The 25,078-nt window shown below is 51.6% G+C and overlaps 10 protein-coding genes across 10 annotated transcripts; 7 read left to right on the top strand and 3 right to left on the bottom strand.

Moving 5' to 3' along the window:
- Window positions 1-93: 93 nt before the first annotated feature.
- On the top strand, window positions 94-2,937 carry BDV17DRAFT_218846 (anion exchange family protein). The gene is made up of 5 exons (XM_073755558.1): window positions 94-775; window positions 843-991; window positions 1,060-1,147; window positions 1,202-1,698; window positions 1,751-2,937. The coding sequence occupies exons 1-5, from the start codon at window positions 360-362 to the stop codon at window positions 2,608-2,610; spliced, it is 2,010 nt and encodes a 669-aa protein (XP_073611164.1). The 5' UTR covers window positions 94-359; the 3' UTR covers window positions 2,611-2,937.
- A 327-nt stretch (window positions 2,938-3,264) lies between these two features.
- ptpB (tyrosine protein phosphatase PTP1) lies at window positions 3,265-5,328 on the bottom strand (the record flags this gene model as incomplete). The annotated part of the gene is made up of 4 exons (XM_073760591.1): window positions 3,265-4,095; window positions 4,149-4,414; window positions 4,492-5,152; window positions 5,242-5,328. 4 exons carry the CDS (start codon window positions 5,326-5,328, stop codon window positions 3,265-3,267), a joined length of 1,845 nt encoding a protein of 614 aa, XP_073611163.1.
- A 1,149-nt stretch (window positions 5,329-6,477) lies between these two features.
- On the top strand, window positions 6,478-7,023 carry BDV17DRAFT_218885 (uncharacterized protein). The gene has a single exon (XM_073755559.1). The coding sequence runs from the start codon at window positions 6,689-6,691 to the stop codon at window positions 6,983-6,985; it is 297 nt and encodes a 98-aa protein (XP_073611162.1). The 5' UTR covers window positions 6,478-6,688; the 3' UTR covers window positions 6,986-7,023.
- Window positions 7,024-8,424: 1,401 nt separating this feature from the next.
- Window positions 8,425-9,992, top strand: midA (putative cell wall protein). The gene has a single exon (XM_073755561.1). The coding sequence runs from the start codon at window positions 8,540-8,542 to the stop codon at window positions 9,368-9,370; it is 831 nt and encodes a 276-aa protein (XP_073611161.1). The 5' UTR covers window positions 8,425-8,539; the 3' UTR covers window positions 9,371-9,992.
- Window positions 9,800-11,613, top strand: BDV17DRAFT_218914 (uncharacterized protein). Its single transcript, XM_073755560.1, has 7 exons — window positions 9,800-10,351; window positions 10,421-10,450; window positions 10,523-10,576; window positions 10,678-10,706; window positions 10,780-10,810; window positions 10,861-10,918; window positions 10,976-11,613. The coding sequence occupies exons 1-7, from the start codon at window positions 10,229-10,231 to the stop codon at window positions 11,434-11,436; spliced, it is 786 nt and encodes a 261-aa protein (XP_073611160.1). The 5' UTR covers window positions 9,800-10,228; the 3' UTR covers window positions 11,437-11,613.
- Window positions 11,565-12,980, top strand: BDV17DRAFT_219027 (uncharacterized protein). Its single transcript, XM_073755562.1, has 3 exons — window positions 11,565-11,701; window positions 11,752-12,449; window positions 12,519-12,980. Exons 2-3 carry the CDS (start codon window positions 11,840-11,842, stop codon window positions 12,761-12,763), a joined length of 855 nt encoding a protein of 284 aa, XP_073611159.1. The 5' UTR covers window positions 11,565-11,701; window positions 11,752-11,839; the 3' UTR covers window positions 12,764-12,980.
- A 1-nt stretch (window position 12,981) lies between these two features.
- Window positions 12,982-14,593, bottom strand: pex19 (putative peroxisomal membrane protein receptor Pex19). Its single transcript, XM_073755569.1, has 3 exons — window positions 14,128-14,593; window positions 13,249-14,054; window positions 12,982-13,191 (listed from the first exon to the last, which is right to left on the bottom strand). Exons 1-3 carry the CDS (start codon window positions 14,351-14,353, stop codon window positions 13,096-13,098), a joined length of 1,128 nt encoding a protein of 375 aa, XP_073611158.1. The 5' UTR covers window positions 14,354-14,593; the 3' UTR covers window positions 12,982-13,095.
- Window positions 14,594-16,230: 1,637 nt separating this feature from the next.
- On the top strand, window positions 16,231-18,331 carry BDV17DRAFT_219243 (uncharacterized protein). Its single transcript, XM_073755566.1, has 4 exons — window positions 16,231-16,779; window positions 17,098-17,314; window positions 17,369-17,869; window positions 17,927-18,331. The coding sequence occupies exons 1-4, from the start codon at window positions 16,594-16,596 to the stop codon at window positions 18,229-18,231; spliced, it is 1,209 nt and encodes a 402-aa protein (XP_073611157.1). The 5' UTR covers window positions 16,231-16,593; the 3' UTR covers window positions 18,232-18,331.
- An 850-nt stretch (window positions 18,332-19,181) lies between these two features.
- On the top strand, window positions 19,182-20,590 carry stm1 (putative telomere and ribosome associated protein Stm1; the record flags this gene model as incomplete). Its single annotated transcript, XM_073763080.1, has 5 exons — window positions 19,182-19,202; window positions 19,455-19,473; window positions 19,612-19,776; window positions 19,851-19,980; window positions 20,035-20,590. The coding sequence occupies 5 exons, from the start codon at window positions 19,182-19,184 to the stop codon at window positions 20,588-20,590; spliced, it is 891 nt and encodes a 296-aa protein (XP_073611156.1).
- Window positions 20,591-21,056: 466 nt separating this feature from the next.
- On the bottom strand, window positions 21,057-24,204 carry BDV17DRAFT_274909 (putative glutaminase). The gene is made up of 5 exons (XM_073759169.1): window positions 23,642-24,204; window positions 23,188-23,593; window positions 22,135-23,140; window positions 21,950-22,080; window positions 21,057-21,902 (listed from the first exon to the last, which is right to left on the bottom strand). Exons 1-5 carry the CDS (start codon window positions 23,899-23,901, stop codon window positions 21,240-21,242), a joined length of 2,466 nt encoding a protein of 821 aa, XP_073611155.1. The 5' UTR covers window positions 23,902-24,204; the 3' UTR covers window positions 21,057-21,239.
- Window positions 24,205-25,078: the final 874 nt, after the last annotated feature.

The following is a 25,078-nucleotide window of genomic DNA, read 5'->3' as shown; positions in this document are numbered from 1 at the left end:
TCAATGGTAGCTCGTAGTCATTCTTTGTAGGGTATTATTGAAAACCTGGGGACTGAGAGAATCTCGTGTGGAGTAAACATGTGCCTTGCCTCCATCGCTCCCTGCATCTTCTCCGCTTGAGCTTTCTTCCTGCAAAAGTCCTGGTGAGCTCTTTTTATGACTGGCCATCTTGTATCTTATTTAGCGGGGTTCCCATTTCTTGGCTTTTTGCTAGAGTAGATACTTAAGGCTCGCTTGCATTGTTTTGCTCAATCCAACTTCATCGAGATACACCTCGCCTCGGTTGTCTCAAGCAGCACAACCATCCCGCAACATTCAACCCGTCTGTACTCTGTACAACCAACCCAGCGCAGTCCGTCATGGAACCACCCGGCCAGGCATCCCCGTCCCACGGACTCCTACACTTCCCAGGCTCAAATTTTCACGCTTCACCATCCCCACCGGCGTCTTCCAATGGTCATTCCCAGCGGCGCTCCTGGCAGTCGCCGTCGAAGTTCTTCTCGCGACGCCCGTCAGCACCATCTGGCAATGGAGCCGCAGGGAGAGAGCAAGATGAATCTGAAGGCTCTGATCAAACAGCTGCAGCTGCAACTGCGACTGTAAGAAACGACTTCCAGGAGATCCAATTTCAACAGGAACCAAAATGGTGGCGCATCCGGTTCTTCCGCGGTATGATTGACGATGTTAAGCGCAGGGCTCCGTACTACTGGAGTGATTGGGCTGATGCGTGGGATTACCGTGTTGTTCCTGCGACGGTTTATATGTATTTTGCGAAGTATGGTTTTTTCAAGCGTCCCAGTCCCTGCGCAGGTTAAGAGAATGCTAAGCTAACGCGGACGCAGCATCCTTCCGGCCCTGGCTTTCTCGCTGGATATGTTTGAGAAGACACATCAGAGTTATGGTGTCAATGAGGTCTTGCTGGCTTCGGTGCTGGGATCCGTGGTGTTCTCGGTTTGTGCGGCGCAGCCGTTGGTTATTGTTGGGGTTACTGGTTAGTTTATCTATCTCCATTGGAAATTTTTGGTCCTTTCGGGACGGGTTGCTGATGATGGGTCAAAGGTCCAATTACGGTCTTCAATTATACCGTTTATGACATTATTGCGCCGCGAGGGACTCCTTATCTTGCGTTTATGTGCTGGATTGGCATGTAAGTTGCGCTTGTCTTTCTTCATTGTCATACACTGATATTGATGTCCCCCAGCTGGTCGCTTATCATGCACTGGATCCTCGCCATAACCAATGCCTGCAACGGCTTAACCTACGTTACGCGCTTCTCCTGCGACATCTTCGGATTCTACGTTGCCTTCATATACCTGCAGAAAGGCATCCAAGTGCTCACGAGACAGTGGGGATTCGCCGGGGAGACAGCTGCGTACCTAAGCATCATGGTAGCGCTGCTGGTCCTCATGGCAGCGTGGATCTGCGGAGAGCTCGGTAATAGCAGTCTGTTTCAGCGATATGTGCGGAAGTTCTTAGAGGACTATGGTACGCCGCTGACTATTGTTTTCTTCACGGGGTTCGTGCATATCGGGCATATGAGGAATGTTGAGGTCGCGACGTTGCCTACCTCCAAGGCTTTCTTCCCGACGGCTGATCGGGGCTGGTTGGTGCATTTTTGGGATATTGATGTTGGGGATGTTTTTCTCGCGATTCCGTTCGCGTTGCTTTTGACGATTTTGTTTTACTTTGATCATAATGGTGAGTCTTCTTCTGCTACTGATGTGCATGCTATATCAGACTAATGACGCAGTGTCATCTCTTATTGCCCAAGGAACGGAGTTCCCTCTCCGCAAACCAGCAGGCTTCCACTGGGACATCTGGCTCCTAGGCCTAACCACATTCGTCGCCGGGCTCTTGGGCATCCCGTTTCCCAACGGCCTAATCCCCCAAGCCCCCTTCCACACCGCAGCCCTCTGCGTAACCCGCAATATCGCCGACGAAGACGACACAAACAAGGGCAAAACGATCCGGATCACAGACCACGTCGTCGAGCAGCGCGTCAGCAACCTCGCCCAGGGCCTCCTAACCCTCGGCACAATGACCGGACCCCTCCTGATCGTCCTGCACTTAATCCCGCAGGGTGTAATGGCCGGCTTATTCTTCGTCATGGGCGTCCAAGCCCTCCAAGGCAACGGCATAACCCAGAAACTGATATTCCTAGCACAAGACCGCAACCTCACGCCTCGTTCCGACCCGCTAAAAGGACTGGAACGCCGACGCGCAATCTGGGCATTCGTTATTCTAGAACTCATCGGCTTCGCCGGGACATTCGCGATCACGCAGACGATTGCAGCGATTGGGTTCCCCGTTATCATTCTATTCCTGATCCCGGTGCGCTCATTTCTGCTTCCTAAATGGTTTACTCGGGAAGAACTTGATGCGCTCGATGGACCGACTGCGAGCCCCTTCACGATGGAGAGTGTAGGCGGTGCTTATGGGCATACTGCTCATCCTGACGAGACGGGCCAGCGCTCTGGGGACGAAGGCGGGATACTCGGTGCTGAAGAGCCGGGGTTGGCGCCGGCTGCGGAGAATGATATTGAGATGGGTGTTTACGAGCATCAGGCGAGACGGAGGGGGCACACGGGGAGGAGTGAGCACTCGACATAGATTTGGATCTTGTGGGCTACATCAGTGGGACTTTCGGGGTGTTACTGAGTATACTGAGTATATACGCGCATACAGCCAAAGCATATACAACAGGGTATGGGATTCAAATCTCTTATCAATTGAACGATGGTCAAGGTGCGGTGCAGGCTCGGTAGGAAGGAATGATGGGTCGCACTTGCCTCGTCTTGAATAGGTACCCTCGAAGAGAAGTTTCCTGACTAGTGGCAGGAATCTAAATTCACGAAGACCAATCTGATGAACTACGTGGCGCAGAGGGACAAAGTAATTTTTCTCAAACCATCAGAATCAGAACCCAATTATGATACACCAATTCTAAGGCTAAGGTAAGGTGGCTGAAGGGAAACAACATGCGAAAATTAGGCCTGGGGACCTGCGACGCCGGGAAAAGCTAGAGCAGGAAGTCGGATAGGGTCGCGAGGGCAGAAAATATATATTCGGACAAAACAGAGAACCATGCAAGGTAAGATGAGGCGTAAGAGAAAAAAGCCAAGGCAATGTATGCAATTCAGGTATTCATGGTAGTCATCAAAAGATAGGAGCAATCGGAAAGATGCGATACGTCAAGGCCGTTAATTAGTTAGATAGCGGTTCTTGGGCAAGCCAACAACATGAGAAAGTAGGTAAGGAGTGAGTTCATTCATCGTCGGGTTTCTCTGGCGAAGCCGCGGTAGGATGTTCCTCTGCGACCTCTAGTTCTGGCTTCGAAGCAGGAAGATAGTAATCCTCGTCAGACAATTTGGCAATCTTGGCGGATCTGGCACCCGACTGTTGATGGCTGATGCCATAAGTCTTCTCTAGGATGAGATCGGTCTGCTCTCGCAACACTTCGTAGATGAAAATCAACTGCATCTCATTGTAGACCATCATCATTCGCTGCTCGCGCATTTGATCAACCGTCTCGAATACAGGGTCCGACTCTTCATCAGTAGCCTTGAGCAGCTCGCCTGATTCGAGTTCTTGTAAAAGGTGGTCAAGCGCGATGAAAGTGCCCGTCCGCCCGACTCCAGCACTGCAATGGACAATCCGCGGATTTTGTGGGGAAGCAGCTTTGGAGGCCGTCGACCCTATCAGCTGGAGAAGCGCATCGCGGTCTTCGCCCATGGGCTTAGAATAGTCCGCCCAGCCCGCAAAGAGGAAATGCCACACGGTCTTCGATTCGGAGCCCAGTGTAAGCTGAAGCTTCCGGACCTCGGATCGACATGCTGGGCTCCATTCACTTTCCAGCAGTGTGATCTGACCAAGTATTTCTCTGTTCTCCGACTGGTTCTCGTCGCCTTCCACAAAAGGGTCGCTGTCGTCCTCCCGCAGGAATATCGACGGGCTCTCAAGGTCGAGGGGGAAATACTGCGCGCACTTTTCGCGGCCGGCTTCGATCGCCTGCGTAAGCATAACAATCACCGCTACCTCCTCAGTCTCGTGAAAGACCATGTGCCAAAAGTGATAGAGGCCGTCCAGCTTTGGTCCCTGTCATGGGTTTAGCAGCTATTTCGTGAACTCAGAACACGGTCGCAATTTACCTGCGTTGCGATGTATTTCCTTTCCTCTTGCGAGACCGAATCTTTGAGAGTGATGGGGGATGCATTTATAAAATCGCATTCCCCTTCTGGGACCCGGAGATGTATGCGAGAGTTTGCCCACGCCTGAACGTTCGCGTATCGGTTCCTGGCCCTGACTTCGGGATCGTTATCCAGCGCCCAACGATGCGCGGGGTCGTTTGTCTGAGACCCCTCCATGATTCGCGTGCGCTGCATCCATTCGAGCTCTTCAAATTTGTTGTGGATGTCTAGGTGCGATATAAATAGTTAGCCAACAAATTCTGTAATAGCGAAAGAAACAAGGCACCAGAAGAGACAAACGAACCATGAACTGACTGGCGAAGGAACGGCGGAACGAATTCATTATCTCCCTCCTCCAACCCTGGATTGTCATCCTCCGGCCCATCTATCATCTCGGCTCCCTCCTCGTTGTCCGGATGCGAGCGCTTCGTGGCCTGGACGCTTGTGTCGATTTTGATGGTGGGATGCGCCATCTTGGCGGCAGCGATCCTCTGGAAGGCACGAACCTTTCCCAGGACGCCGCGCGCCTTCTGGGAAACCCGCTTCCGTCTCGAAACAAGCCTTTGAGAGTCGCTGTGGAAACTGGGAGTATCGGGAGATAGAGAGCGGGATGTTGGAGCTGTGAAAGTCTGCCCCTCCGACTCCGAGGCGCCCGACGGATCGACAGCGGCACCGTTCGGTGTATGTGGCACTGAGGCTATCTGTAGCGTGGATAGATCGAGACAGCTCTGGTAGCTGCTCCTCGGCGTGATTTTCCCGGCCAGAGTGCTGGAGCGCACAGGGTGTAGGCCGTTCGGTGGTTTGTATTTGGAGAGAATAATGACGGTATTATGCGTTTTGTAGCGGGGAAATCGTGCACGTCCACGGAGGCGCGAGGTGGCAGAGGGGAGTTCGCTGCGAATAATGAGTGGCACCGGCAGAATTATGCTTAAGGTCTTGTCAAGAATCAGCACGCGACACCCACGCTAGAAGGTTATTTCGCGACGAGCAAAGTTGGTCTTGCTAAACTCAAAAGGCAGGAAATTGCTGGAGGCGAATCCAGGAGCGCTCTTACCTTAGTATTGGATGAACGAGAACCCACAGTAGGTAATAAGGCCGAAAACAGAGAAGTGAAGGGGAAAAAGAGACAAAAACCAAACATATGAGCGCAGCGCGTCTCATCAAGGTGTTCCCATCATATTTATGATTATCGTTATCAAGATCATCAAGGATTATTGAATTTGGGCTGATCAATGGGGCTCAGCGAAAGTGATGTAATTTGGCAGTTTCTGAAAAGCTTCAAACGAAGATGGGAAGAAGAAAGATGGTAGGCATAGACTCAAACGGCCTTAAAACCGGGCTTGTCACAATCTTCTTCGTCAGCTTGTATGTCAAACATTCCTTCATAGAACCATCTAAACAAAGCGAAGTCTAAGAACCATACTCTTACTCTGTACAGAGATGCGCCGCGCGGGCGGACAGGTGGGTGGTTTGTGCACACCCGGGCAGCGGTCTCAACGCTTATTCTGATTGGCCTGAGCCAGCATTGTGCCACAGCTTGAGCTGCTGACTAAACTATATGTGCTCACAATTCCGCAAAGCAACTCCAACCGTTGAACGCCTCCCCGCAAACGCCCTCTGGAGTCCGGACTCTTCAAGAAATCACAGTCTGCTCAACCTACGCTTTCAGCAGTGTGAGATAGCGTTCTTGCTGGCTTGAAGATGGTTTTTCACAAATGGTTCTTTCTGCGGACCTTCGAGGTAAGTAGCTAAGTTGAGCGCTCGTTTATCCGCGACTCTGAGAGCAAGCGTGGCTAACAAAGCTTACGATATAGGTCTGGCTGACAACACGGGTATGCACATTGGCATACTGGCGTCTCTATTATCAATCAATCCCGATACTGATGATTTCTCAAAGCTGCTGACAAGTCCGTCATTCCATCGCATGGTCGGGAAGGTGCACGGCAAGGTTCAACGGTTAAGATATGGCATTCCGCCGGAAGAATTGGGCGGCACGAACAGGGATCTCCCTAGTATAGATCACTATATATTTTCATATGCCTATCGGATGAGATTGCTGATTCGACACTCGAATTTAGATCCCACAAAGCAGTTCTTTAAGTATTTCAAGGAAGAGATCAAGGAGCAGTTCAAAGGGAAGAGACCGCCGAAGAACGAGTGAGATCCAACTGTGACGCATTAGCGATTACTCTCGACGAATTTGTTGCTTTGTGATACCCTTATTTTGCACAAGGATCGCATTTGCGTCCATTATCTTAGCATCTTCGATGTCTCGACCAATGTACTGCGCATAGATGTGGTGGCTCAGCCGGTTTGGCCACTATCCTGGAAGTTCAGGCCCAGTGTTCGTCCCTGCGGCTGTGCCTAGCAAATCCTCGACAGACGCTTATCCGTCATTGGGCCTTCGATCCTATTTCCTTGGCATTATCAGGATTCAGCAAGGCTGGTTCTCTTCACGAGTCATAACTTGAAAGTCGGCAACTCGCGTACGGAGTTTCGACATGTCAGGCTCTCAGCCCCTTTCACGGAGACTTCGGCATATCCGGCAATTTGGTCTCACGCTTGAGTTCTCATTATTCGTTACCGGCTGTTACTCAACCTGTCTCAGACCTGCCAGCAGCTGCTCCATAACTCATATGGCAAACGGGTCCATTTTCTCCGCCAGCCCTATATACACAGGTTCCAAGGTTTACAGTTCGACAGGCGGGTCGCACAAGTCACAAGCACAGAAAACCCATAACGGTCCCGAAACCCTGTGCTCCCGGGCTTCGTCAAAGCGGCTATTATTCAAATTCTGAGACACAAAAGCCCTAGGTGGTGAATGATTGGAAAATGAATATCACCTGAGCGCTTAATTGCTGATCAGCCCATTACTAGCATTGGGGAGTGGATTGATGGAGCATATCCATAGTGGTAGCGAATTTCGGAGTGTTTATTGACTTATTCATGGTAGTCGAAAGGGACCTAGGAACCTGTTCAAGGCTGCAGATATTGACTGTCCCATACTTGTAATACAATGGAAAATCAAGTATCATTTGTAGAGAATGCACCATGTGACTTTTGCTTCAAGCATTTTCACGTGCATGTACCAAGATGGCACGACGTGCTAACTTGCTAAGAAGTTGAAAGTTAAGACTCGGAGGTCAGTACTTGGTGTTCCCATAGTTCGAGCGACCGGCTGCAACGGCACGCCGATCAATCTGGGCGACCCTTTTCTGGAGACGGGTTGGAAGTTCATGAGACGCTGGGTGCCTTGCAGGCTACTTCGCCGCGAGTTCGCACCACCTGATATTCTGCTGCGGGAGTGCAGAGGACAGACCACGAACCCTGGCTATCATGTTCGCTACGGGCGAGCCTACCAGGTCTCGACCGTGGGTACGCGCAGTCAGAGATTGACTCGACAACAAATAACAATGCTTGCGAGGCTTAGATAATCGTAGACAATTGGAGGGCGAATCAGACCTCGGGAGTGCCTTATTTCAGGCTCGGACTCGGAGTCGGCGCAGAGGAATCCACGGTCCACACACGGTCCACACTGCTTAAAAATAGACGGCATCATCCTCAGATCTCCCAGCCTTGGTTGAGAAAGGCAACGGTCAATGGCACCTCGCTGTGTATCGGCAGGGTTACAATGAAGGATGCAGACGATGCATCATGCAGTAAATTGTTCTGCGCCTCAGACAGGACTCAAAGCGTCAGTTCTGAACTTTGTCGAGCGGTGACAGCTGACAAACGACGTCGCCAGACACTGCCTCGAGGTCAGGAGAAGATGTCTCACGCGACGAGCCCTGAATGGCCACAAAGACCTTTTAGTGCCTGCGCTAGTCAACAGACGACCCATGATCTGGCGTGAAAGAGCCTGCAAAGGCCAGCACCAAAGCAGTCTAGCGCAGTCCTGGCGCTTTATGTTGTGCGCATTATTTCCCAGCTGGGAATGGCAGGGCTTCTTCCCGTCTCCAGCTGCGTTGTCCTCCGTGTCCGTGACTCTCCTCCAGTCTGACGCCGCCCTTTTATCCTCTCCTTCCGTTCATCCCACCCTTCCTTACGATCCTTTCCTCCATCTCAATCCCCAACCTTCATCCGTCTCATTATTGCCTCCACGTTTCCCATCCAGGCAATAGTCGTTCGTTACACACTTCGCATCATCCCTTGCCTACCGGCCTCTCTGCACCATCAGGGAGTCATACCATCGTTTAGTTCTCCGTTTTCTCGCCACCCGCAAATCCTACAGTGTAATCGTCAGCCTCAGGTTTACGCGAGACTCGACTCACTTCATCACTCTTCATCATCCGGCTCGGTCCCTCGGTCGTTGATCATCCAAATTCTCGATTGCAGCGTCTGAAAAGCCCATCATGCGTTTGACCGCTCTCCCTCTCTTCCTATACTCTCTGTCCCTCGTGGCTGTGGTCGCAGGACAGAGCACCCAAGTCACAGACTCTGTGACGCAGACCACCGACGACACTGTCTCTACTCCCACCGAAACCGCGACGGATACGGATACGGATACAGCCACCGAGACGACAGACACTGCTACATCCACCACCGAGCCAACCAGCACAGAGACTAGCACGGAGGAGGAGCCAACATCCACGGCCACGTCCACCACGACAGAGGACCCCGACACTACAACTACCACAACGGCGGACCCTACCACAACCACCGAGGACCCCACGTCTACCACCGACAACTCCAACACGTCCGACGCCACTACCACCAGCACCAGCACCAGCGACGATGATGACTCCGCTACTTCTACCACACAGACTCCTCATGTGACTACCATTACTACTACTCAGACCATCGATGGAACACCTGTTCCTACAACGTTCACCAGCACCAACTCTGAAGCCAGTGAATCCACAGAGTCCCCAGGGCTGAGCGGATCATCTGACGATTCTGGTGACTCCGGTCTGAGCTCTAACCAGAAGAAGATCATCATTGGTGTTGTCGTCGGTGTCGGCGGTGCCATCTTGATTGGTGCTGTTGGTGTTGTTGCTTGGAGAATCCGCGCCCGGAGACGTGCTGCTGGTGACGATGATGCCGCCGACCTCATGAGCGGCACCGCTGTCGGCTCTGGCGTCCGTGAGAAGGCTCCCAGCCCTGCCGCTGGCGGTACTCCCTTCAGGTCTACCCTCGATCAATATCACAACCCTGGCCCTGTCAACGCCGCTTCAAACTTCTAGACTGGGCCGAAATAATCTCGCCGTTAGCGTACTGAGTACGGCTATCGACAGGACCAAAAATCGCTACATAATTCTCAGTGCTCATACACTCATCGACTTGTATAAAGTCTGTACGATTATCACGCAGTTATATTGGCGCTTTTGGGCGAGGACTTGCTGGATTTGTTCCGAGTCGATTTTCTCTGATTTTTTTGCTACTCGTTTTTCAGCTCCTGCACCTTTTTACCTATAGACCACGTCATTCCCTCAGAAGACCACATTCTCTCCTTTTGCGATTTTGCTAGCATTTATGGTTGGTCACCATCTTGATTCCCCCTTCGAAGTATACATCTTTTATCCATCTTTCAGCGGTTCAGTGAGCTATGCCTTGTTCATCTCACCTGTTCCTATTCTCAAAATCTTGAGCCCGCCGCCTCGGCTGGCGCTCAGCCAGAAAAGCACACGCTCTAATTGAGTCTACATACGTATGTATTTAACCTGAACAGAAATATTCTATAATTTTATCAGCTTATCCTACTCCGTAAACAATACTCAATGGCTCAGAGCCTAATCTAGTCCAAAACTACTAAGCGCCCAGCAACCAGACCAGGGACTCAATCATGAAACAAGAAGCAAGCCCCCGCTTCAGAACCGGAAGGATTCTCTGCCCAGCAAAGCCAAAACATCGCCATCGGTCACGCTGGCGTTAATGCAGGAATCTCGCTCCTCGAGTCGTTCCCTTGCGCCTACCCATTATTGCTGTCCAGGTGTACTTGGTCTACACCCACCGCACCTCAGTTGCTCCTTGTCAAATCCCAGCAAACACTCCTTGCCAATCATCCACTCCCAAGGTCTCGAATCTGCGGCGCACTGACAGCGATGACGACGCGCGGGACAGTGCGTATCCTCGCAAACCTTTGGCTCGCCTCTTCCATTTTCGCTTCAGCATTCGACCCATTGGGGATTGTGTATGAGGTCGCAAGTCCACATTTGGTTCGGCGGGTATGTATAGGCTATCCAAGATCCACATAATGGACAGTGGTCATTTAGTAACTCCATTGGCTTGTATAGGCGGGGATCTTGGGTGGTTCTACACCGACGGTGAGTATTGCCTTCATTTCGAGGTTGCAGCCTCGGACGTTTATGAACAGGCTATGCTAATGACGTTCGTAGATCACTGAGACGGGCGACTCTGAAAGACCCTATGCTGTAGACGGGAATACATTTGTGAGTCCGCTCCTTCGCGTTGGTCCGAACATGGATTTCGGTCCGGCCATGGCTGATACCTGTTGCTTCGGTTGGGAAATTCTGTATGCTTACTGAGACAGGCGGATTATGACTCTGCAGCTCAGAGAAGGTAAACACCTCACGTTTCCCGGCTATGGCCCGGGTAGATCCTAAGTGATACTAACATTGCCCTTCCCGTGAAGCTGCAATATTCAGTATGATAGCTGCCAATTGGTGAGTATCATATGATACCCAGCTGAAGACAGCTGACGGGATGGACATAGGCTGCCAACACGGATAGCTCGGCGTCATTCTCGCTCGAGGACTGCCAGAACCAGCAGAGTGAGGCTAGACTGTCTTATTCAGGGATGATCACAGTTGTCTAATCTCTGAACGCAGATGACTGCATAGCTGATCCACCGGCCGTGGGAGATGGGGATACCACGATGAGCGTCGTCTCGGACGATACTTCAGATACCACGGGGTCAGACTCGACAGAATCGGATACGGACATGGACGAAACGGAATCAAATGCAGCAGACTCCGATGCAGCGGAGTCGGGTATAACAGAATCAAGCGCCGCGAACACTGCAGATACTGCAGACACTGCGAACATTGCGGCCACTGAGTCGGCCTCAGATGATGGCTCAGACACAACCAGTTCAGACACAATGGACTCGAACACAGCAGAATCGGAATCAGAAACTGAACAAGAATCAGCGGAACAAGATATAACGGACGAGTCTGATGCAACAGAAACATACTCAGCAGCACCAGATACGACGCAAGCAGAGCCAGTATTAGTTTCGCAGACCACGATACCGTATGACGCAGAGTTTGACCTCGTCTGTGACCTTTAAAATGCCAAAACTTTGAAGTTGAAGTTTATACTCAGAAATATTTGCTGCCTTGCCGCCTGAGGAATGCTGTATAGCCCAAAATAGTTTAGTGTGCACGCGGTAGCGCGTAGTCTGCATGTTCGAACGCGACTGCTATACAAGAACTCCAGCCACACCTTCGCGATCTATCAGCCCATTCTTGTTTTGCTCTACAAATACCTAGCTCAGTCCTGGAGGTGTCAGCGCAAACTCATCTCTAAGTTTGTTTAAGTTATCTCATTGCATTGTTCGTGCCACCTCCAGCTTCTTTATATCGCGCCGTCTCACTCTCCGCGGATCCGAGCTCCGCTCTTTAATCTCCACCGACCACGATAAACCGAAGAGAGGCAGATAACAGCAGTTCAACTCTCTACTGAACATCGCCATGTCCGCTACACTCGCACAAATGCAGCCAGTTCCCAATCCCTCTCATTACCCCTGGACACCCGCTCGTCCGTCCCCGCTCTCGCCGCGCAGACAATCCTCAACGACGCGAGCGACCTTCTCAACACCAAACCAGCCGCAATTCCAATCCCCGACGTCAATATTCGCGTTCACGCCTTCTCCCTCGCCCTCACCACCCAAGTTCGAATTCCTTTCCGCACATAAATCTACGACCTCGCCGTTCCCACAATCACCCAACCTCAACGCCACCACCTCCCCAACCCCCTCAACTTCAAACCAAAACCAAACCTACGCAACGCGCTACAGAAACCAAATTTCGAACCCATTAACCTCGCACTCCCAAGAACGAACGTTCGCCTCATCGACCTCTCCGCGCGCGCGCTCCGTCCGCCGCAAAGCCTTCTTGAATCGCGTCAAGCAAGACCGTGACAGCGGGCGGTTTGAGGCGCGCTCAGAACACCTTGCTTATATTGAGGGTGTTGCGGAGCAGAAAGAGTATGTTGAGGAGATGAGGAGGCGCGCGGAGGAGATTCAAGGGATATTTGGGGTTGTTGAAGATGAGGATGGTTGGGAGGGCTTTCAAGATGCGGGTATGTCTCTTCCCTTACCACCCCCCCAACTTGCTATCTGATTGAAGAAGAGGCTAACAAAGATGAAAGCAGATGAAGCAGAAATTCAAGCGCTAGACGAGTACATTGAGCAAGAGCGCGCCGCGGAAATGGGGCTTGTTGAGCGGATGGAGAGTCAGAATGCAAACGCAAATGCCGGGCACGTACTAAGCTACAACGCATCAGGTGCAACTTCATCATTCAGCGACGACGAGTACGATGATCTCTTCATGGATTTGGCGGACCATCATGCTTCGCAGTCCGCTGGAGATATGGATATGGAAATGTCGGGGTGAACCTTGCCACTCTGCTCTTAGCCTGTATGAGTTGAACCTTTTTTTTTGTGGATACTGGCTTGGGCGTGCATATGCGGCGTTATACATCTTGGGAATACTTCTCATTCGGGTCTGTGATGCCTTTCGGTCTTTTGAGTACTGGTCAGATGTTATGGGCTTCAGGCGGAGTACGGTTTAGTAAATAGAGCATATCAAGCTGTATATGTACAGAGATGCCAAGGACTGTGTTATAATTGAATCGAATATGATAATCTGTCCAAGTAAGACGAGATGTACAGCAGATGCTTTGCAAAGGGTATGTATGACATGGCATGATATGGTACTCTAGGTGATTATTGCTGCGGACAATCAGGCATGCCGCCGCCCTTGAAGTCGTCCATCCAAGGGTTAGTAACGAGTTCGTCTGGGGGGTTTCCGGCTGCTTGCATCTATGTTCATTGTGTTAGTATCGTTCCACCAGATGGGTAGGATATGGCAGGACATACAGCTTGCATCTTCTCCCACACATACTCTCGACATTTAGGATCCTCGTCCGTGTATCCGGGTTCCTCAAACTTCGTCACGATTGCTTTTACTAGCTTCGCCTGCTTCTGGTACCGCTCCATGTCCGTTTCAGACACTTTGCCCTTGTCCTTATTTTCCTTAAGCCAGGGCCCAAACTTTGTGTCTAGCTCTTTCATCGGCTCGTACAGCATATCCTTATTAGATAGCTGCTCCATCATTCCCATAAAAATCTTGGTGAGGTCGCCCTCGTATCCGCCGGAGCCGTCGCCGCCACTAGCTTCCATGGCTTTGAGGAGTTGCGCGATGAGATCGTCTGTGTTGTCTTCTGATGCAGCCGCCGTAGCCTTGTCGCCGGACTCTTTCATCCGGTTAATGGTAGCTTGGATTGCGTCGTTGAATGAATCGGGCGTGGCATTTTCGTCTCCGGTTTTCGATGCGCCGGCGGCGCCCATTGACTCTGACCCCGACGCTGACGGACCCTGTCCTTTGTCATCTTCTGCCATAACATCAGCCAATAGCTGCTTTATGAAGTCGCCCGGCGCAATCCCGCTCTCCTCTAGTTGTTTCGTAAATGCGTCCGCGCCCTGATTGATTGTATCCTCGAAACCTGCTGGATCCTCGAGGCCGCCTTGCTGCGCTGCTTGTCCCATCATACTAGCCATGTCTTTCTCCAGTTGGTTCATGAAGGCAGATTCATCAAAGTCATCCGACGCGGAGGGCGCGTTTGCGATGGACTGCGGAGCGGGAGTGTCTGCTGGGGCTTTGGGCTTGAAGTCATCCAGAACCTCTATAGATGAACTAGTTAGTGAATTGATCAGAATTGGATGTGAGGTAGATTGTTTGATTGCTGTAAAACCCACCGTCCAACTCGTCAAAGTCTGATTCATCGTCGTCGTCTACCGACTGCTTCGGTTGCGTTTGCTGTGCGGGCTCAGGCTTAGGCGCTTCCGTCGAGATAGTTACTGAAGTTGCAGCTAAGGTCTGGTCCTTTTGCCCCGATTGCGATGTTGTATTTGTCTGTTGTGAAGTCTGTTCAGGGGAAGATTGTGAATCAGCCGCGGGGGTAGGGGTTGCGGATGAAGCCATAGCGGGGAAAAGTGCAGCGGGTTAGACGCGCAGGCGAAGAATCACGAAGCAGACGAGAGTATAGCTGACGATAACGATATTCAAGAAGAAGAAAATAATATGAGCGTCTCTCCGTTGAGTCGCTTGAGCTGAAGTCGCTGGTTGTGTCGGGAATCATTTCATGTGAAGCAGTGGATTTGGCGGGGAACCGACACCGACAGCCGCGGCTGCTCGTTTGTCTCCAGCTGCCAGCATCGTGGCTTCATTCTCAAGCGCGCGCATACTCCTACAACTTTTTGGTGTCGTGGAGAGGATATATTATGCTGGAATAATATGTATCAACGTTTTGGATATGGGGACGAGAGTATAACCTCAATGTAATGGGCTTACTGCATGCCCCGACCGGATTGGCCATACCTCCCCCTCCCCCTCCCGAGATCCCCTGTCAAGCATAACGACTGGCCTAGAATGGCCTGGATTGGCATGTTTGATATGGACATCCAGTTTGATCCGTGCTAGACAGTGAAAACAGACCACCGATGACATCGCAATGATGTACGTGGGACTAGACTACCCTACAGTACTATATGATGAGGCTGTCCGCGTGATGGCAGTGGCACATTTGCTTTTGCTGAATTGCGTCGGTGTCAAAAGAGGAGCAAGGTTGGTCGGAGCTCCCGTTGACAACGAAACAATGGGCACAATCTCCCCAGGCGGACCTCGCCGATCAGCCAACAGGATTTGCACCCTTCTACTTTTAGAATTCATGCTGCATGTTTGCTTCTTCTGGTCTGTTTCCTGGGAGGCGCTTGTATACAACGTACAGTATGGTAACTGAGACCCCGGAAGTCCTGGGAGAGGCGACAGCTAGCTGGTGGTTTCTCGAATTATCTTTCGTGAGGCAACAGCAAACCGAACTCCTCGTGAAATATACGAGCAGACCCGTGGACTTGGCCGGAGGATGGCCTGAGAGAGGAAAGAAGAGGAGACTGGTGACTGGACGTGAAGGGCGGGCGTGTGCCGGTATTGTCAGTTACAGAAAAACTCTGCAAGGCTGACCACTTCTCCGCGGACACCCTCTTGTCTGGCCCCATCAGATCCAGAAAGTCATCCTTCATGATTTGCAGTTGATGTATCACTTTGCACGCCGTGAGTAAAGCATCTAAACTCTGGGGATTGGGAGTCTGGAGAGCGTCGAGGACCCGGAAAAGCGGGTGCTCTGGCTGTCAAGATTGTTCTGCACACGTTCCATCGCATGGTCGACATGGCCAGGCACGGTGTCTGGGTTCTCCACCCTTTGCCTGGAAGAGGAAACACATCGCATCAGAGTGGCACTGACTACCCGGGCCAGCTCCTTCGCCTCCTGGACTCGAGCGGATCATCGGCTGGGAAACGTCGTAGGCTCGTAGTGAGTGTGGACCTAGCGCCATGCCCGAGGGCAAAAGAAGCGAAGCCTGTCGTAACTGTCTCCTCACGCTTGTGCGAAGGGGGCAGAGGCAAAGCCAATAATAACCTGATCTCTTCAAATGGATGAGTTCATCAGATCGACGATAGACAGCAGAATACCAAGAGCCAAGGTCAATATAGAGCCAATACTATTGGGGACGAGAGCAGAAGAAAACATAGCTCCAGCAATTTTCGCTCCAGAGCAGCGGTTAAGAGAAAATCAAGAGAGCAGATCCTTGGTTAATTAGAGAGAAGGAGGCTGTCTTAAGTCTTACTCTGGACTTTTCCACGAGGACAAGACGCCTTTTGGGCTTTTCCCTTTCTCTTCACCTGGCGAGTCCTGGCTTTCCCTTAGGAAATAATTTTACCTCACAATTTCCCGCATCGTCCACTCTTCCTCTCTCTTCCTCCCACTCTCGACTCTCTCTCCCCGGTTATCACTTGCTCATAATCAGTTTTCTTTATGTCACCATCTTGCTCTCGACTAATTTGACTCCTCGCACGTCCCTTAACCGCCAGCCGCGCGTTTCCTGCGTCTGAACTGCCATCTCGACCCCGCCGGGGAAAATTCCTTTTTTCAATCCGGCTTCGTTATTGTCGCGGAAGCCCGCCGTCGCCTGTTGCTGGTCGTTGCGCTCGCTGTCGCTTGCATCGATACCCCTCTTCCGCTTTTCATTTATAATAGTCCCCCGGTCACACCATCTGCCCCCCAGTTAGTTCTGGGGAATTTACCACGTCCTCTTACCGGCAAAGGGGGGATAAACGGGCAAAGCGTCCAGAGCATCAAGGAAGATATCCCCCCTCATTAGCAACAAATGGTCTCTATGATCGAGGCCTCTATTCTGAACCACCATGATATGGCAATGGACCAGGTCAACCCTAAGTCCGAGCCCCTAAACGAAGGTTCAATCAGCTCTGCTGTCTCAACGCCTGATCCCGAGGGCGAAGTCTTGACGCAAGACGTCGCCCAGACACAAAAGCGAAAGGGTGGAAGAAAACCTGTACGTAAGAACCATTTCCATCTTGGGTTGAGGTCCTTTTATACCCTTTTTCTTTGGTTATCGCTTTATCTATGCACAGTTCCCCTACTTATCTCTTCTGCTGCTCTCATTTGCTGGCCTTATCTTTTTCGACGACATTTTTTATCTTTAACCCTGGTCGGTCCGGGGCCCCGCATCACACCTCTTTATCATTTATCATTTCCATTGATCATCCTTATCACCCCCCATTCTTTAGTTCCTTTTGATTGTTTACCATGAGCCTTATCCTTCCATCCCGATCCTGTCAATCTTACTCGGTGCTTAACTAACCTCCGTCAGATCTATGCGACCTCCGAGGAGCGGAAGCAGCGCAATCGCCAGGCCCAGGCGGCTTTCCGCGAGCGTCGCACAGAGTACATCCGCCAGCTCGAGTCCACGATTAAGCGAAATGAAGAGTCCCTGCAGACCCTGCAGCAGAATCATCGCACCGCCGCGGATGAATGCTTGATGCTGCGTTACAAGAACTCTCTTCTCGAACGCATTCTCCTTGAAAAAGGTTCGTCACCTATTACCCCCCTTGCTTTCTTCTAAATATGCTAACCCACTCTAGGAATCGACGTCCAGGCAGAACTACGCCTAAAGGCCGGGACACCCAATGGACCGGGGAAGCCCAGCCCTATCGCCACTAAGCCTACATCCCTGCAACAGGCTGCAATCAGCCGAAGCTCGGCCCAGCGTCATCCCAGTGGCCTTGCTCCGAAAGAACCTTTCAATGTACCCGGTTCTCGAGATGGAGGCTTCGGTATCCCATCGCCTCAATTCCAAGCTACGCCCCCGTCTCACGTGTCGTCACCGTCCCACACCAAGTCTCCGGGCTACGGGTTCCAGGGCGCGATGTCGCCCGTTGGCGTCGACGCCCAAGCGCAGCACGCACGGTCGCATATGATTTCTCATTCGAGGAATATCAGCCAGACCTCTCCTCCTATGAGTGTCGGTGCACCAGAGCCGACTGACCCTAAGTCTGCTGTGTCGGCTGGTATGAGCTCCCGAGCTCCCCGCCTCCCCTCTGCGTACTATCCATCGCCATTCCAGAAACACTATGATCAACTAGGTATGTCGGACTTACTGGTCACCGCTCGGTGAATTCGTTCCGCTAACCCGTATCCAGAACAAGAGTATGATGCACAAGCGGACATGGTCGACGATGAGCACGAGTCTTCCGTGGGTGCCTCGTCTTTCGTGTCGGGCTTCAATGCCACTGGCTCGGTCCCTAATTCCTCTCATTCTATGAACTCTCACAGCATGAACCCTTACAGCCACCCTTCTGGTGAAAGTGTCAACGGAGCATACGGCAATACAAACGCCATCATGGGAAACTATGAGCCGATGCTAGACGCCGACCCCTTTGGACTGAGCGCCAGTATGCACTTCCAGACGCCGTTCAGCTACGAGCAAAGCAACGCACGTCAATGACTTTCGAACGGTTTCCGATGACGATATATATGTCTTTCTGAATTACCTTTCTTCCTCTGCTTCGTTCTTATAGAGCAGATCCTTATCTCCTATGTCTTCGTTCATAGCGTGGGCTCACGGCTATAAGATAAAAGTTGAATCTTTGAAGCATTGACTGGCGTTGGGTGGTTGATACCATTTGCTTCTGTTTGGGTTTTGTTTACTTCTCGTTCAGCATAACATTATCGGAAAAGGAAAACAAAAATGGGCGGATTATGTGGTCCGATTTGAGGGCAGAGACCACGTTCTTATATGCGATATCTGCTTGTTCTGCGCCCGATGCATAACGAGCTCTACGGAGTACTCTCAACTCTTTATCAGAATTCATCTTTGTCTGACGGCGAGGGTTTCTTTTTCTGCGCTTTTTTGTCTTCCCAATGATTGTACATGTGCCATGAAACATACTGCATACAGCGTATTCTCTACCGACGTGGTGTATGAGATCTGGACTCAGTCCAGAAAAGTCGAAGCTTCCAATAATGACGTAAATCTCGCAATCTCACCCGCATAATCCTCATTTGACATCAACATACCTTATAGGCAGAAGCTAACGGTTACGTCCTTCAAATCGATTCTATGATGTTATCTGCAGGTCCGGTGACGCCAATACCCTAAGCCCTAGAAGTGGCCAGCCAATCAGCGCTTCTCTGCACAGCTTCGCTTAGCAACCATCCGCACCTTACCCGATTCGGGCGGTACAACCACAAACGAGGAACGTCGTCTCCAAACCTCCGTCACCCCTTCCCTCAATATCCCCATTCCATCCCCGAAAGGAGACGTGAGACACCGACTTTCCCGTCGTCGAGGTTTTGCCTGCCTCGTCTCCGTTCCTCGCCCACCGCGCTCCCGGACCGAATTGCTGCGATAACAGCGAGCCTTCCCCCGGAAGGCCCCTCATAACCCCAGGCGTCATGGCGGACGTCCGGTCCAAGGTACGTTGCTGTGCGATGTGTTTTTCGCCAGAGAAAGCTCGAGGCGGGTTTCTGGAGGAGGAAATTTTACGGTGATGGGCGATCTCGATACTTTGGGATTGTTTGCGAGTCGGTCTGACTTGGGGAGCTTCCATTGGCGGGGATTTAGAGCTCCTGCTTGCTTTGTTCTTCATCTGTCTGAGCTTCGATCGCGATCGGATGGAGGAGATTGTCTTCCAGTTGAAATGATGCTAACTATTGATCTTGATTTAGAACCTTTACGAGCTTCTTGGTAATTCCACCTCCCCCACGTTGCTCCTCGAGTCCTAGTCTATCCGACTCGTGGCGTGATACGAATCTCGAACCCTTATTTATCCACGTTGATCGATCGGGAATCCATTCTAACATGATCTTTTGTTATGCATTGCAGGAAATGATCCCGAGTTAGACCCCAACAGAGAGCCCGAGCCCCTCACAAGGGCGCTCGACAAGCCCGCTCCCCGACATGGCAAGCGCGATGCTCCCAAGGAGGCCCCTACTCGCCCCGAGGGTGCTGCTCCCCGCCGTGGCAACCGTGCGACTGGCAACGAGGCCGGTATGTGGCTCTATCTTTGGAGTCGTGAAGAAGTCATCACGCGGGGTCGCACCCGGCTAATATCAATCGTTTAGCTTTCCGTGACCGCAACGCCGGTAGCCGCAACAACCGTGAGAAGCCCACTGAGGAGGCTGGCGTCAACCCCCGCCATGAGCGTGGCGGACGCCCTGCCCGCCGCGACCGCCAGCCCCGCACTGGTCAGGCGTAAGTTCTTGCATCATGCTCTTAAAATGAGGCTATGTTTAACACGTGCTCTAGCGACACCCGCAAGCAGGTCAACCAGGGCTGGGGTAACCAGGACGGTGAGAAGACTTGGGACGACGAGAAGGCCGCCGACAACATCGCCAAGGCCGATGAGAACGAGCCCCAGACTCCCGCTGAGGAGCCCGAGGAGCCCGCTGACAAGTCCAAGTCCTTCGCCGACTACCTCGCCGAGAAGGCTGCTCGTGAGGACCTGAGCGCTAAGCCCGTCCGTGCTGCCAACGAGGGCGCTAAGGCCGACAAGAAGTGGGCTAGCGCCAAAGAGTTCAAGCGCAACGAAGATGAGGAGTACATTCAGGGCAAGGAGAAGGAGACCAAGGCCGGCAAGCAGCGCAAGGAGAAGAACTTCCTTGACGTTGACATGCGCTTTGTCGAGGCTCCCCGCACTGGGGGCAGCGGTCCCCGCGGCCGTGGTGGTGGCCGTGGTGGTCGCGGTGCTGGCCGTGGCGACCGTGGTTCCGGCCGTGGCGGTCGTGGTAACGGCCCCCGCAGCGAGCGCCCCGCCCCCGTCACCGTCGACGAGAAGAACTTCCCCAGCCTTGGCGGCAAATAAATGAACTCGGCCCGTTTTCCTGCGTAACGCCCACAGATTTACACGAATGAATATTGGGAAACTCGGAAATACGATCAGAGAATGATGCAGAACAGTTGTAAGCGAGCTATCCTTCTAGGATTGTCAGCGTGCAATTGAATGAGGTGTGGCAAAGGCGAGACTGAGAAGGATATATTCCATTCCGTTTGGTCTCTTTTCAAACAAAAATCGGCTCCCCATGTACTTTGATTTGAATGTCAAAAATAGGAAAGTTAAATTCAAAACACGGGCATATATCTCGTAGGTTTAAACTTTGTAGGCTATGGATTGATGTTACTAGATCCGTAAGGCTGAGCACGAGGTTGAGCCTGTACCAGGTCCAGCTTACCCCAGATTTACGGAATCCTGCATGCTAGTCTGGGGTGAGCTACCCAGTCAGTGACCACTGACCACTCGAGCTTTTTATCGGAGCATTCTTGTCCCACTAGTATAATTCCGGTATAGAGGTCGTTCGTTGACCAACTTGACCAACTTGACCAGTTGACCTGCATCACAACAGCACTAACATTTCTCAAACTACTAAGCATCTTGGTTAAGAAGCCAACACATAGATCATCAAGTACCTTAGCAAACGCGTAGCAAAGGCCTTACGTCGCAAGCCTTTGAGCTTTCACAGATCCTCCCTAGCGAAATCCTCGCCATCTCCACCCTGCTCTTCGAAAGAAGCAGCATCCTCATCCAAAAACCTCAACCCCTCCATAGCATTTCCACCACAAGCGCGCTGCAGAGCCAAGAAAGCAAAGTGCCCACCGATGACCGGCCTGGCGTAGAAAGTCGGGTTCGGGAAATGGCCGGTCCCCTCCGTATCATGGAGATCCGTAAAGGGGAGATGAGTAGATGTCTCGTTGACCCATTTCGCGACGGACTCGAGGATCTCAGACCGGACGGGCTTGGAAGCCACAGCGACGGCGAAGAACTCCCAGTCTGTCTTTGTGTACAGGTGACGGGAGTCCAGTGGGAGGCCGTATTTTTGTCGGACGGCGTGGTACCAGTTTGATTGTTTTGTGTAGATGTGGTGGGGGACGAAGCCGGTTTTCTTGTTGGGGTGGTTAGGGTTTGGTTTCAGACGCGTCTGGCCTTCGCTTTCTAGAATGAAAGAGGGTGAGGACGGGTCGAGGGGTGTGGCCTCCAGGTGGAAGCAGAGCTGGGCATCGGCGTAGAGGTTATAGATTGTTGTCCAGGAGCCGTACCAGTCGTAGGAGAGTTTGGCGTGGCTGCCATCGCGTGACATGCCGAATTCCTCCCATTTGGCGATGTAAGTGTCGGAGATGTTCTAACACTGTTTAGTAGGTAGCCTTTCAATCAGGCGACGGGGACTACCTTGTAGTATGCGACGTCATCCTCAAATCCGCCTATTTCAGCCAGTTTGCTCATGGCACGGATGCCAACGATGCCCTTTAGAGCTAGGTTGGTCTGAAGAGCAAGCCAGCCAGCAAAGTCATCCGTGGAGACTGGGCAGTGTCAGATCGTATTACCCTTACGGTGTCAGGGGTGTCTTGACTTACGCTGGTTTGCGGGTTCCAAGGAAAACTCGATGAGGTATTCGGTCCATTGCGTCCAAAGTCTGTAGCTCCTCTGGATCCATTTCGCAGCCTCAGTACGACCGGAGGCCGCACCTCCCCATTTGGCATCCAAGTAATCAATCCCCAAGCGAGTTTGGGGTTCAGCGAGAGAGAAATAGCCAGCGTTCTCATTTGACAAAAGGACAACTTCACCCTCTGTTGACCAGATTGAGGATGCAGCAGCATCTTTGTCGTAAATCATGGAATTCGCAATGGCCAGTCCCATGATTAGGATATTACCACACTCCTCCACTGGCATGTATTCATCTCTTCCGTCAGGATGTCCAGTAGCGTTGGGGAAATGCGTCCCGAGATCGTGCATGGCATATTTATTGGGATACTGCCCGCTGAGCATGTGCTCAATCAACGGCTCCAAGAGATATGCTAGCCAACGCGGGTTCGTATACAAGAAGAAAGGGAAGGCTGGGAATATGACATCGATTGTCTGGAAGTTTCCATTGGAAGAGATCTCCTTCAGGAACAGAATCGGGTCGTCCGGTGTACCAGAGAAAGTCGTTGCACCCATAACCTGTCGAGCAGAGAGAGCCACGATGTCGACGTAGTCTTGCGCACCAGACTTGTAAGCATCATCAGCCAGTTGAAGGGAATAGTTGGCAGCTAGAGAGATCGCGTTGTCGAAATCGTTGTAGTGCCATGTTAACAATGACTCGGTGCTGTTAAACCAGGACTGCCAGAGCGGGCGCATCATGGTCAGGCCACGAGCTGATGCGTACTGCACAACTGGATCCTGAATTAGGGCTATAGTAAATGTGACGCTGTCGTATACGACGCCTGCCTTTCGGGAAGGCACAAAGGACTTGGAGAAAGCGAAAACAGGCTCACGATCCTCGACTGCCCGGAAGGTATCATCGTTGACGTTTGTCAAGGAACCGCGTGCAGCAAATGTTCTCCGCACTGATGGAGCCGCTCCAGACTGATATTGGACACCCTAATTTCGTCAGCTCATGTCGAAAGTGTCACAGCAAGGTTACGAACAACAGGGCCGGTGAAGTGAATAGTACCCCATTCTGCTCGGTCATGATCCTCAGCGAGAAGAATTTGGGTCTCCTTTTGGACACGCCATCTCTGGAGGTTTGACGAGGTGTCAAGAGTCTCTCGTTCCGTGTCGAACTGCCATGTAATCGGGCTCTTGGGGTCCTTGCTGACCCAGCGGCCATCGATGTCCATGAACACATTCACGGTAACCTCGCTTTCGACGTAGAAGGTGACATAGGAAGCCGGAATCGACTGCCGCAGAGTCGATGTTGGGGTTATAGGAGACAGAAACGAGACGGTGATGTTGGAGGGGGCGCTTGTGTTGGAATCAATGCTGTAGGTTAGGTTTGTCGTCGATGCATCGTATTTGGCTCCGAGATATGTGGGGAATTCATAATTTATCGACCTTGGAGTTGTCAGGTGTTTGGATCTTGATATGGCTCAAAGAACATACTCTGGGAAGGTCTCATGGGGTTTTCCTAGCAGGGGATAGGCCACACCAGTACTTGGGACATGGGCCATCAAAGAAAGGCCCACGTGGTCCCCGGTGTAGAACATAGGCCATTCGCACCAAGGGACGTCTCGGGCATTCCCTAGCCAGGTGCTCAGGTAGGGATTTCGTACAGTCAAGGGCAAGACTGGCGGAGTCAAACTCGAGGCTGCTCCTGCAGTTGCCTGCAAGACAGCGGCCAGCACCGCTAAGGACGGTCGCATTGCGGCGCGTGGGAATAAAATGGTGTCACTAATGAATCACAAGTATTTCGATATGATTAGGGTCTAGTCAGGTACAGTATAACCAAGCAACCGGTGTAACCAAGACAGACAGGATGAAGACGAGGAGGCTGCCGGGGAGTCTCCGAGTCGGAGTCGGTTGTTTGTGATGACGCAATCAGTCAGGGCCGGGAGATCTACTCCAGACACTGTCGGTATCAGGTCACTTAGTTTAAAGGGGTGAGACAACGATTCCAGATCGCTGGCTCGAGATAATAATGAAGGTGGGTGAGTGATGCAGGGAACAAGGAGGAGAAGGAAAGAGGGAAAGATGACGAGTCGAGGTCGAGGCCGGAGCCAAAATGCGGGGAAGCTCTCTCCGGACGAACTACTGCACGAGAGCCTCAAATAACTGACCTGAGCATACTGAATGGAATCTAAGGTATTATTTCTGGCCAAAACAGGTAGTGTTGCATTCTTTTGAAGGTTGAATTTTCATTCCTCGTGGTTCATGATGCCATGTGGTTTTTATTCCCCCGATAAGATGGATCTACACAACTTGAACAACGCGATGGACATGGTTCATAGTCAATATGGAGATATGAGGCGTTTTAAAATAACAATATTACACCGCGTATTGGTTTTTGTATCCCATCTACACCTATTCATTGAGAGGCATTATAGACCATGTTGGGAGTATATTTATAGTTGTTATCCTAGCGGCACGTGGGCTGCCGAATATATACAAAGATCTAAGACGTGCTGATATACACAGAATTATCGATATAGAAGCTTGAAGATGCCAAATATATATCGCAAGATCAAAGTATACTCGTATCCAAGCCCTCAGTCCCTTGCTTCAAATAATAAACGTTGACTGTGGAGCGTTGGGCCCGACGCGTGGGCGAACACGCTATTCCGCATGCGCCCACTGTACCCGTTGTACTTGGATGGCTTCACTTCACTCCGCGGTCTTTTCTCCACGCGTCTACCTCGACTTCTTCCCCAACATCACCCTTTTTTACTGGACTCAGCGCGTGGAATTTCTTCTCCAGACGCGCAAACTCCTCTATATACCCTTATATCTCCCTCCTAATCATTTCTCCACGCACAATTGCTCTGGGATTTTCTACCGCGGTCCTCTTCGCAATACCTCACGCGCACGCTCTACTTCTCTCCA

The sequence above is a fragment of the Aspergillus undulatus genome, assembly GCF_047715775.1.
Source record: "Aspergillus undulatus strain CBS 261.88 unplaced genomic scaffold BDV17scaffold_70, whole genome shotgun sequence".
Classification (NCBI taxonomy): Eukaryota; Fungi; Ascomycota; class Eurotiomycetes; order Eurotiales; family Aspergillaceae; genus Aspergillus; species Aspergillus undulatus.
This window is presented reverse-complemented; position numbering and strand designations above follow the sequence as displayed.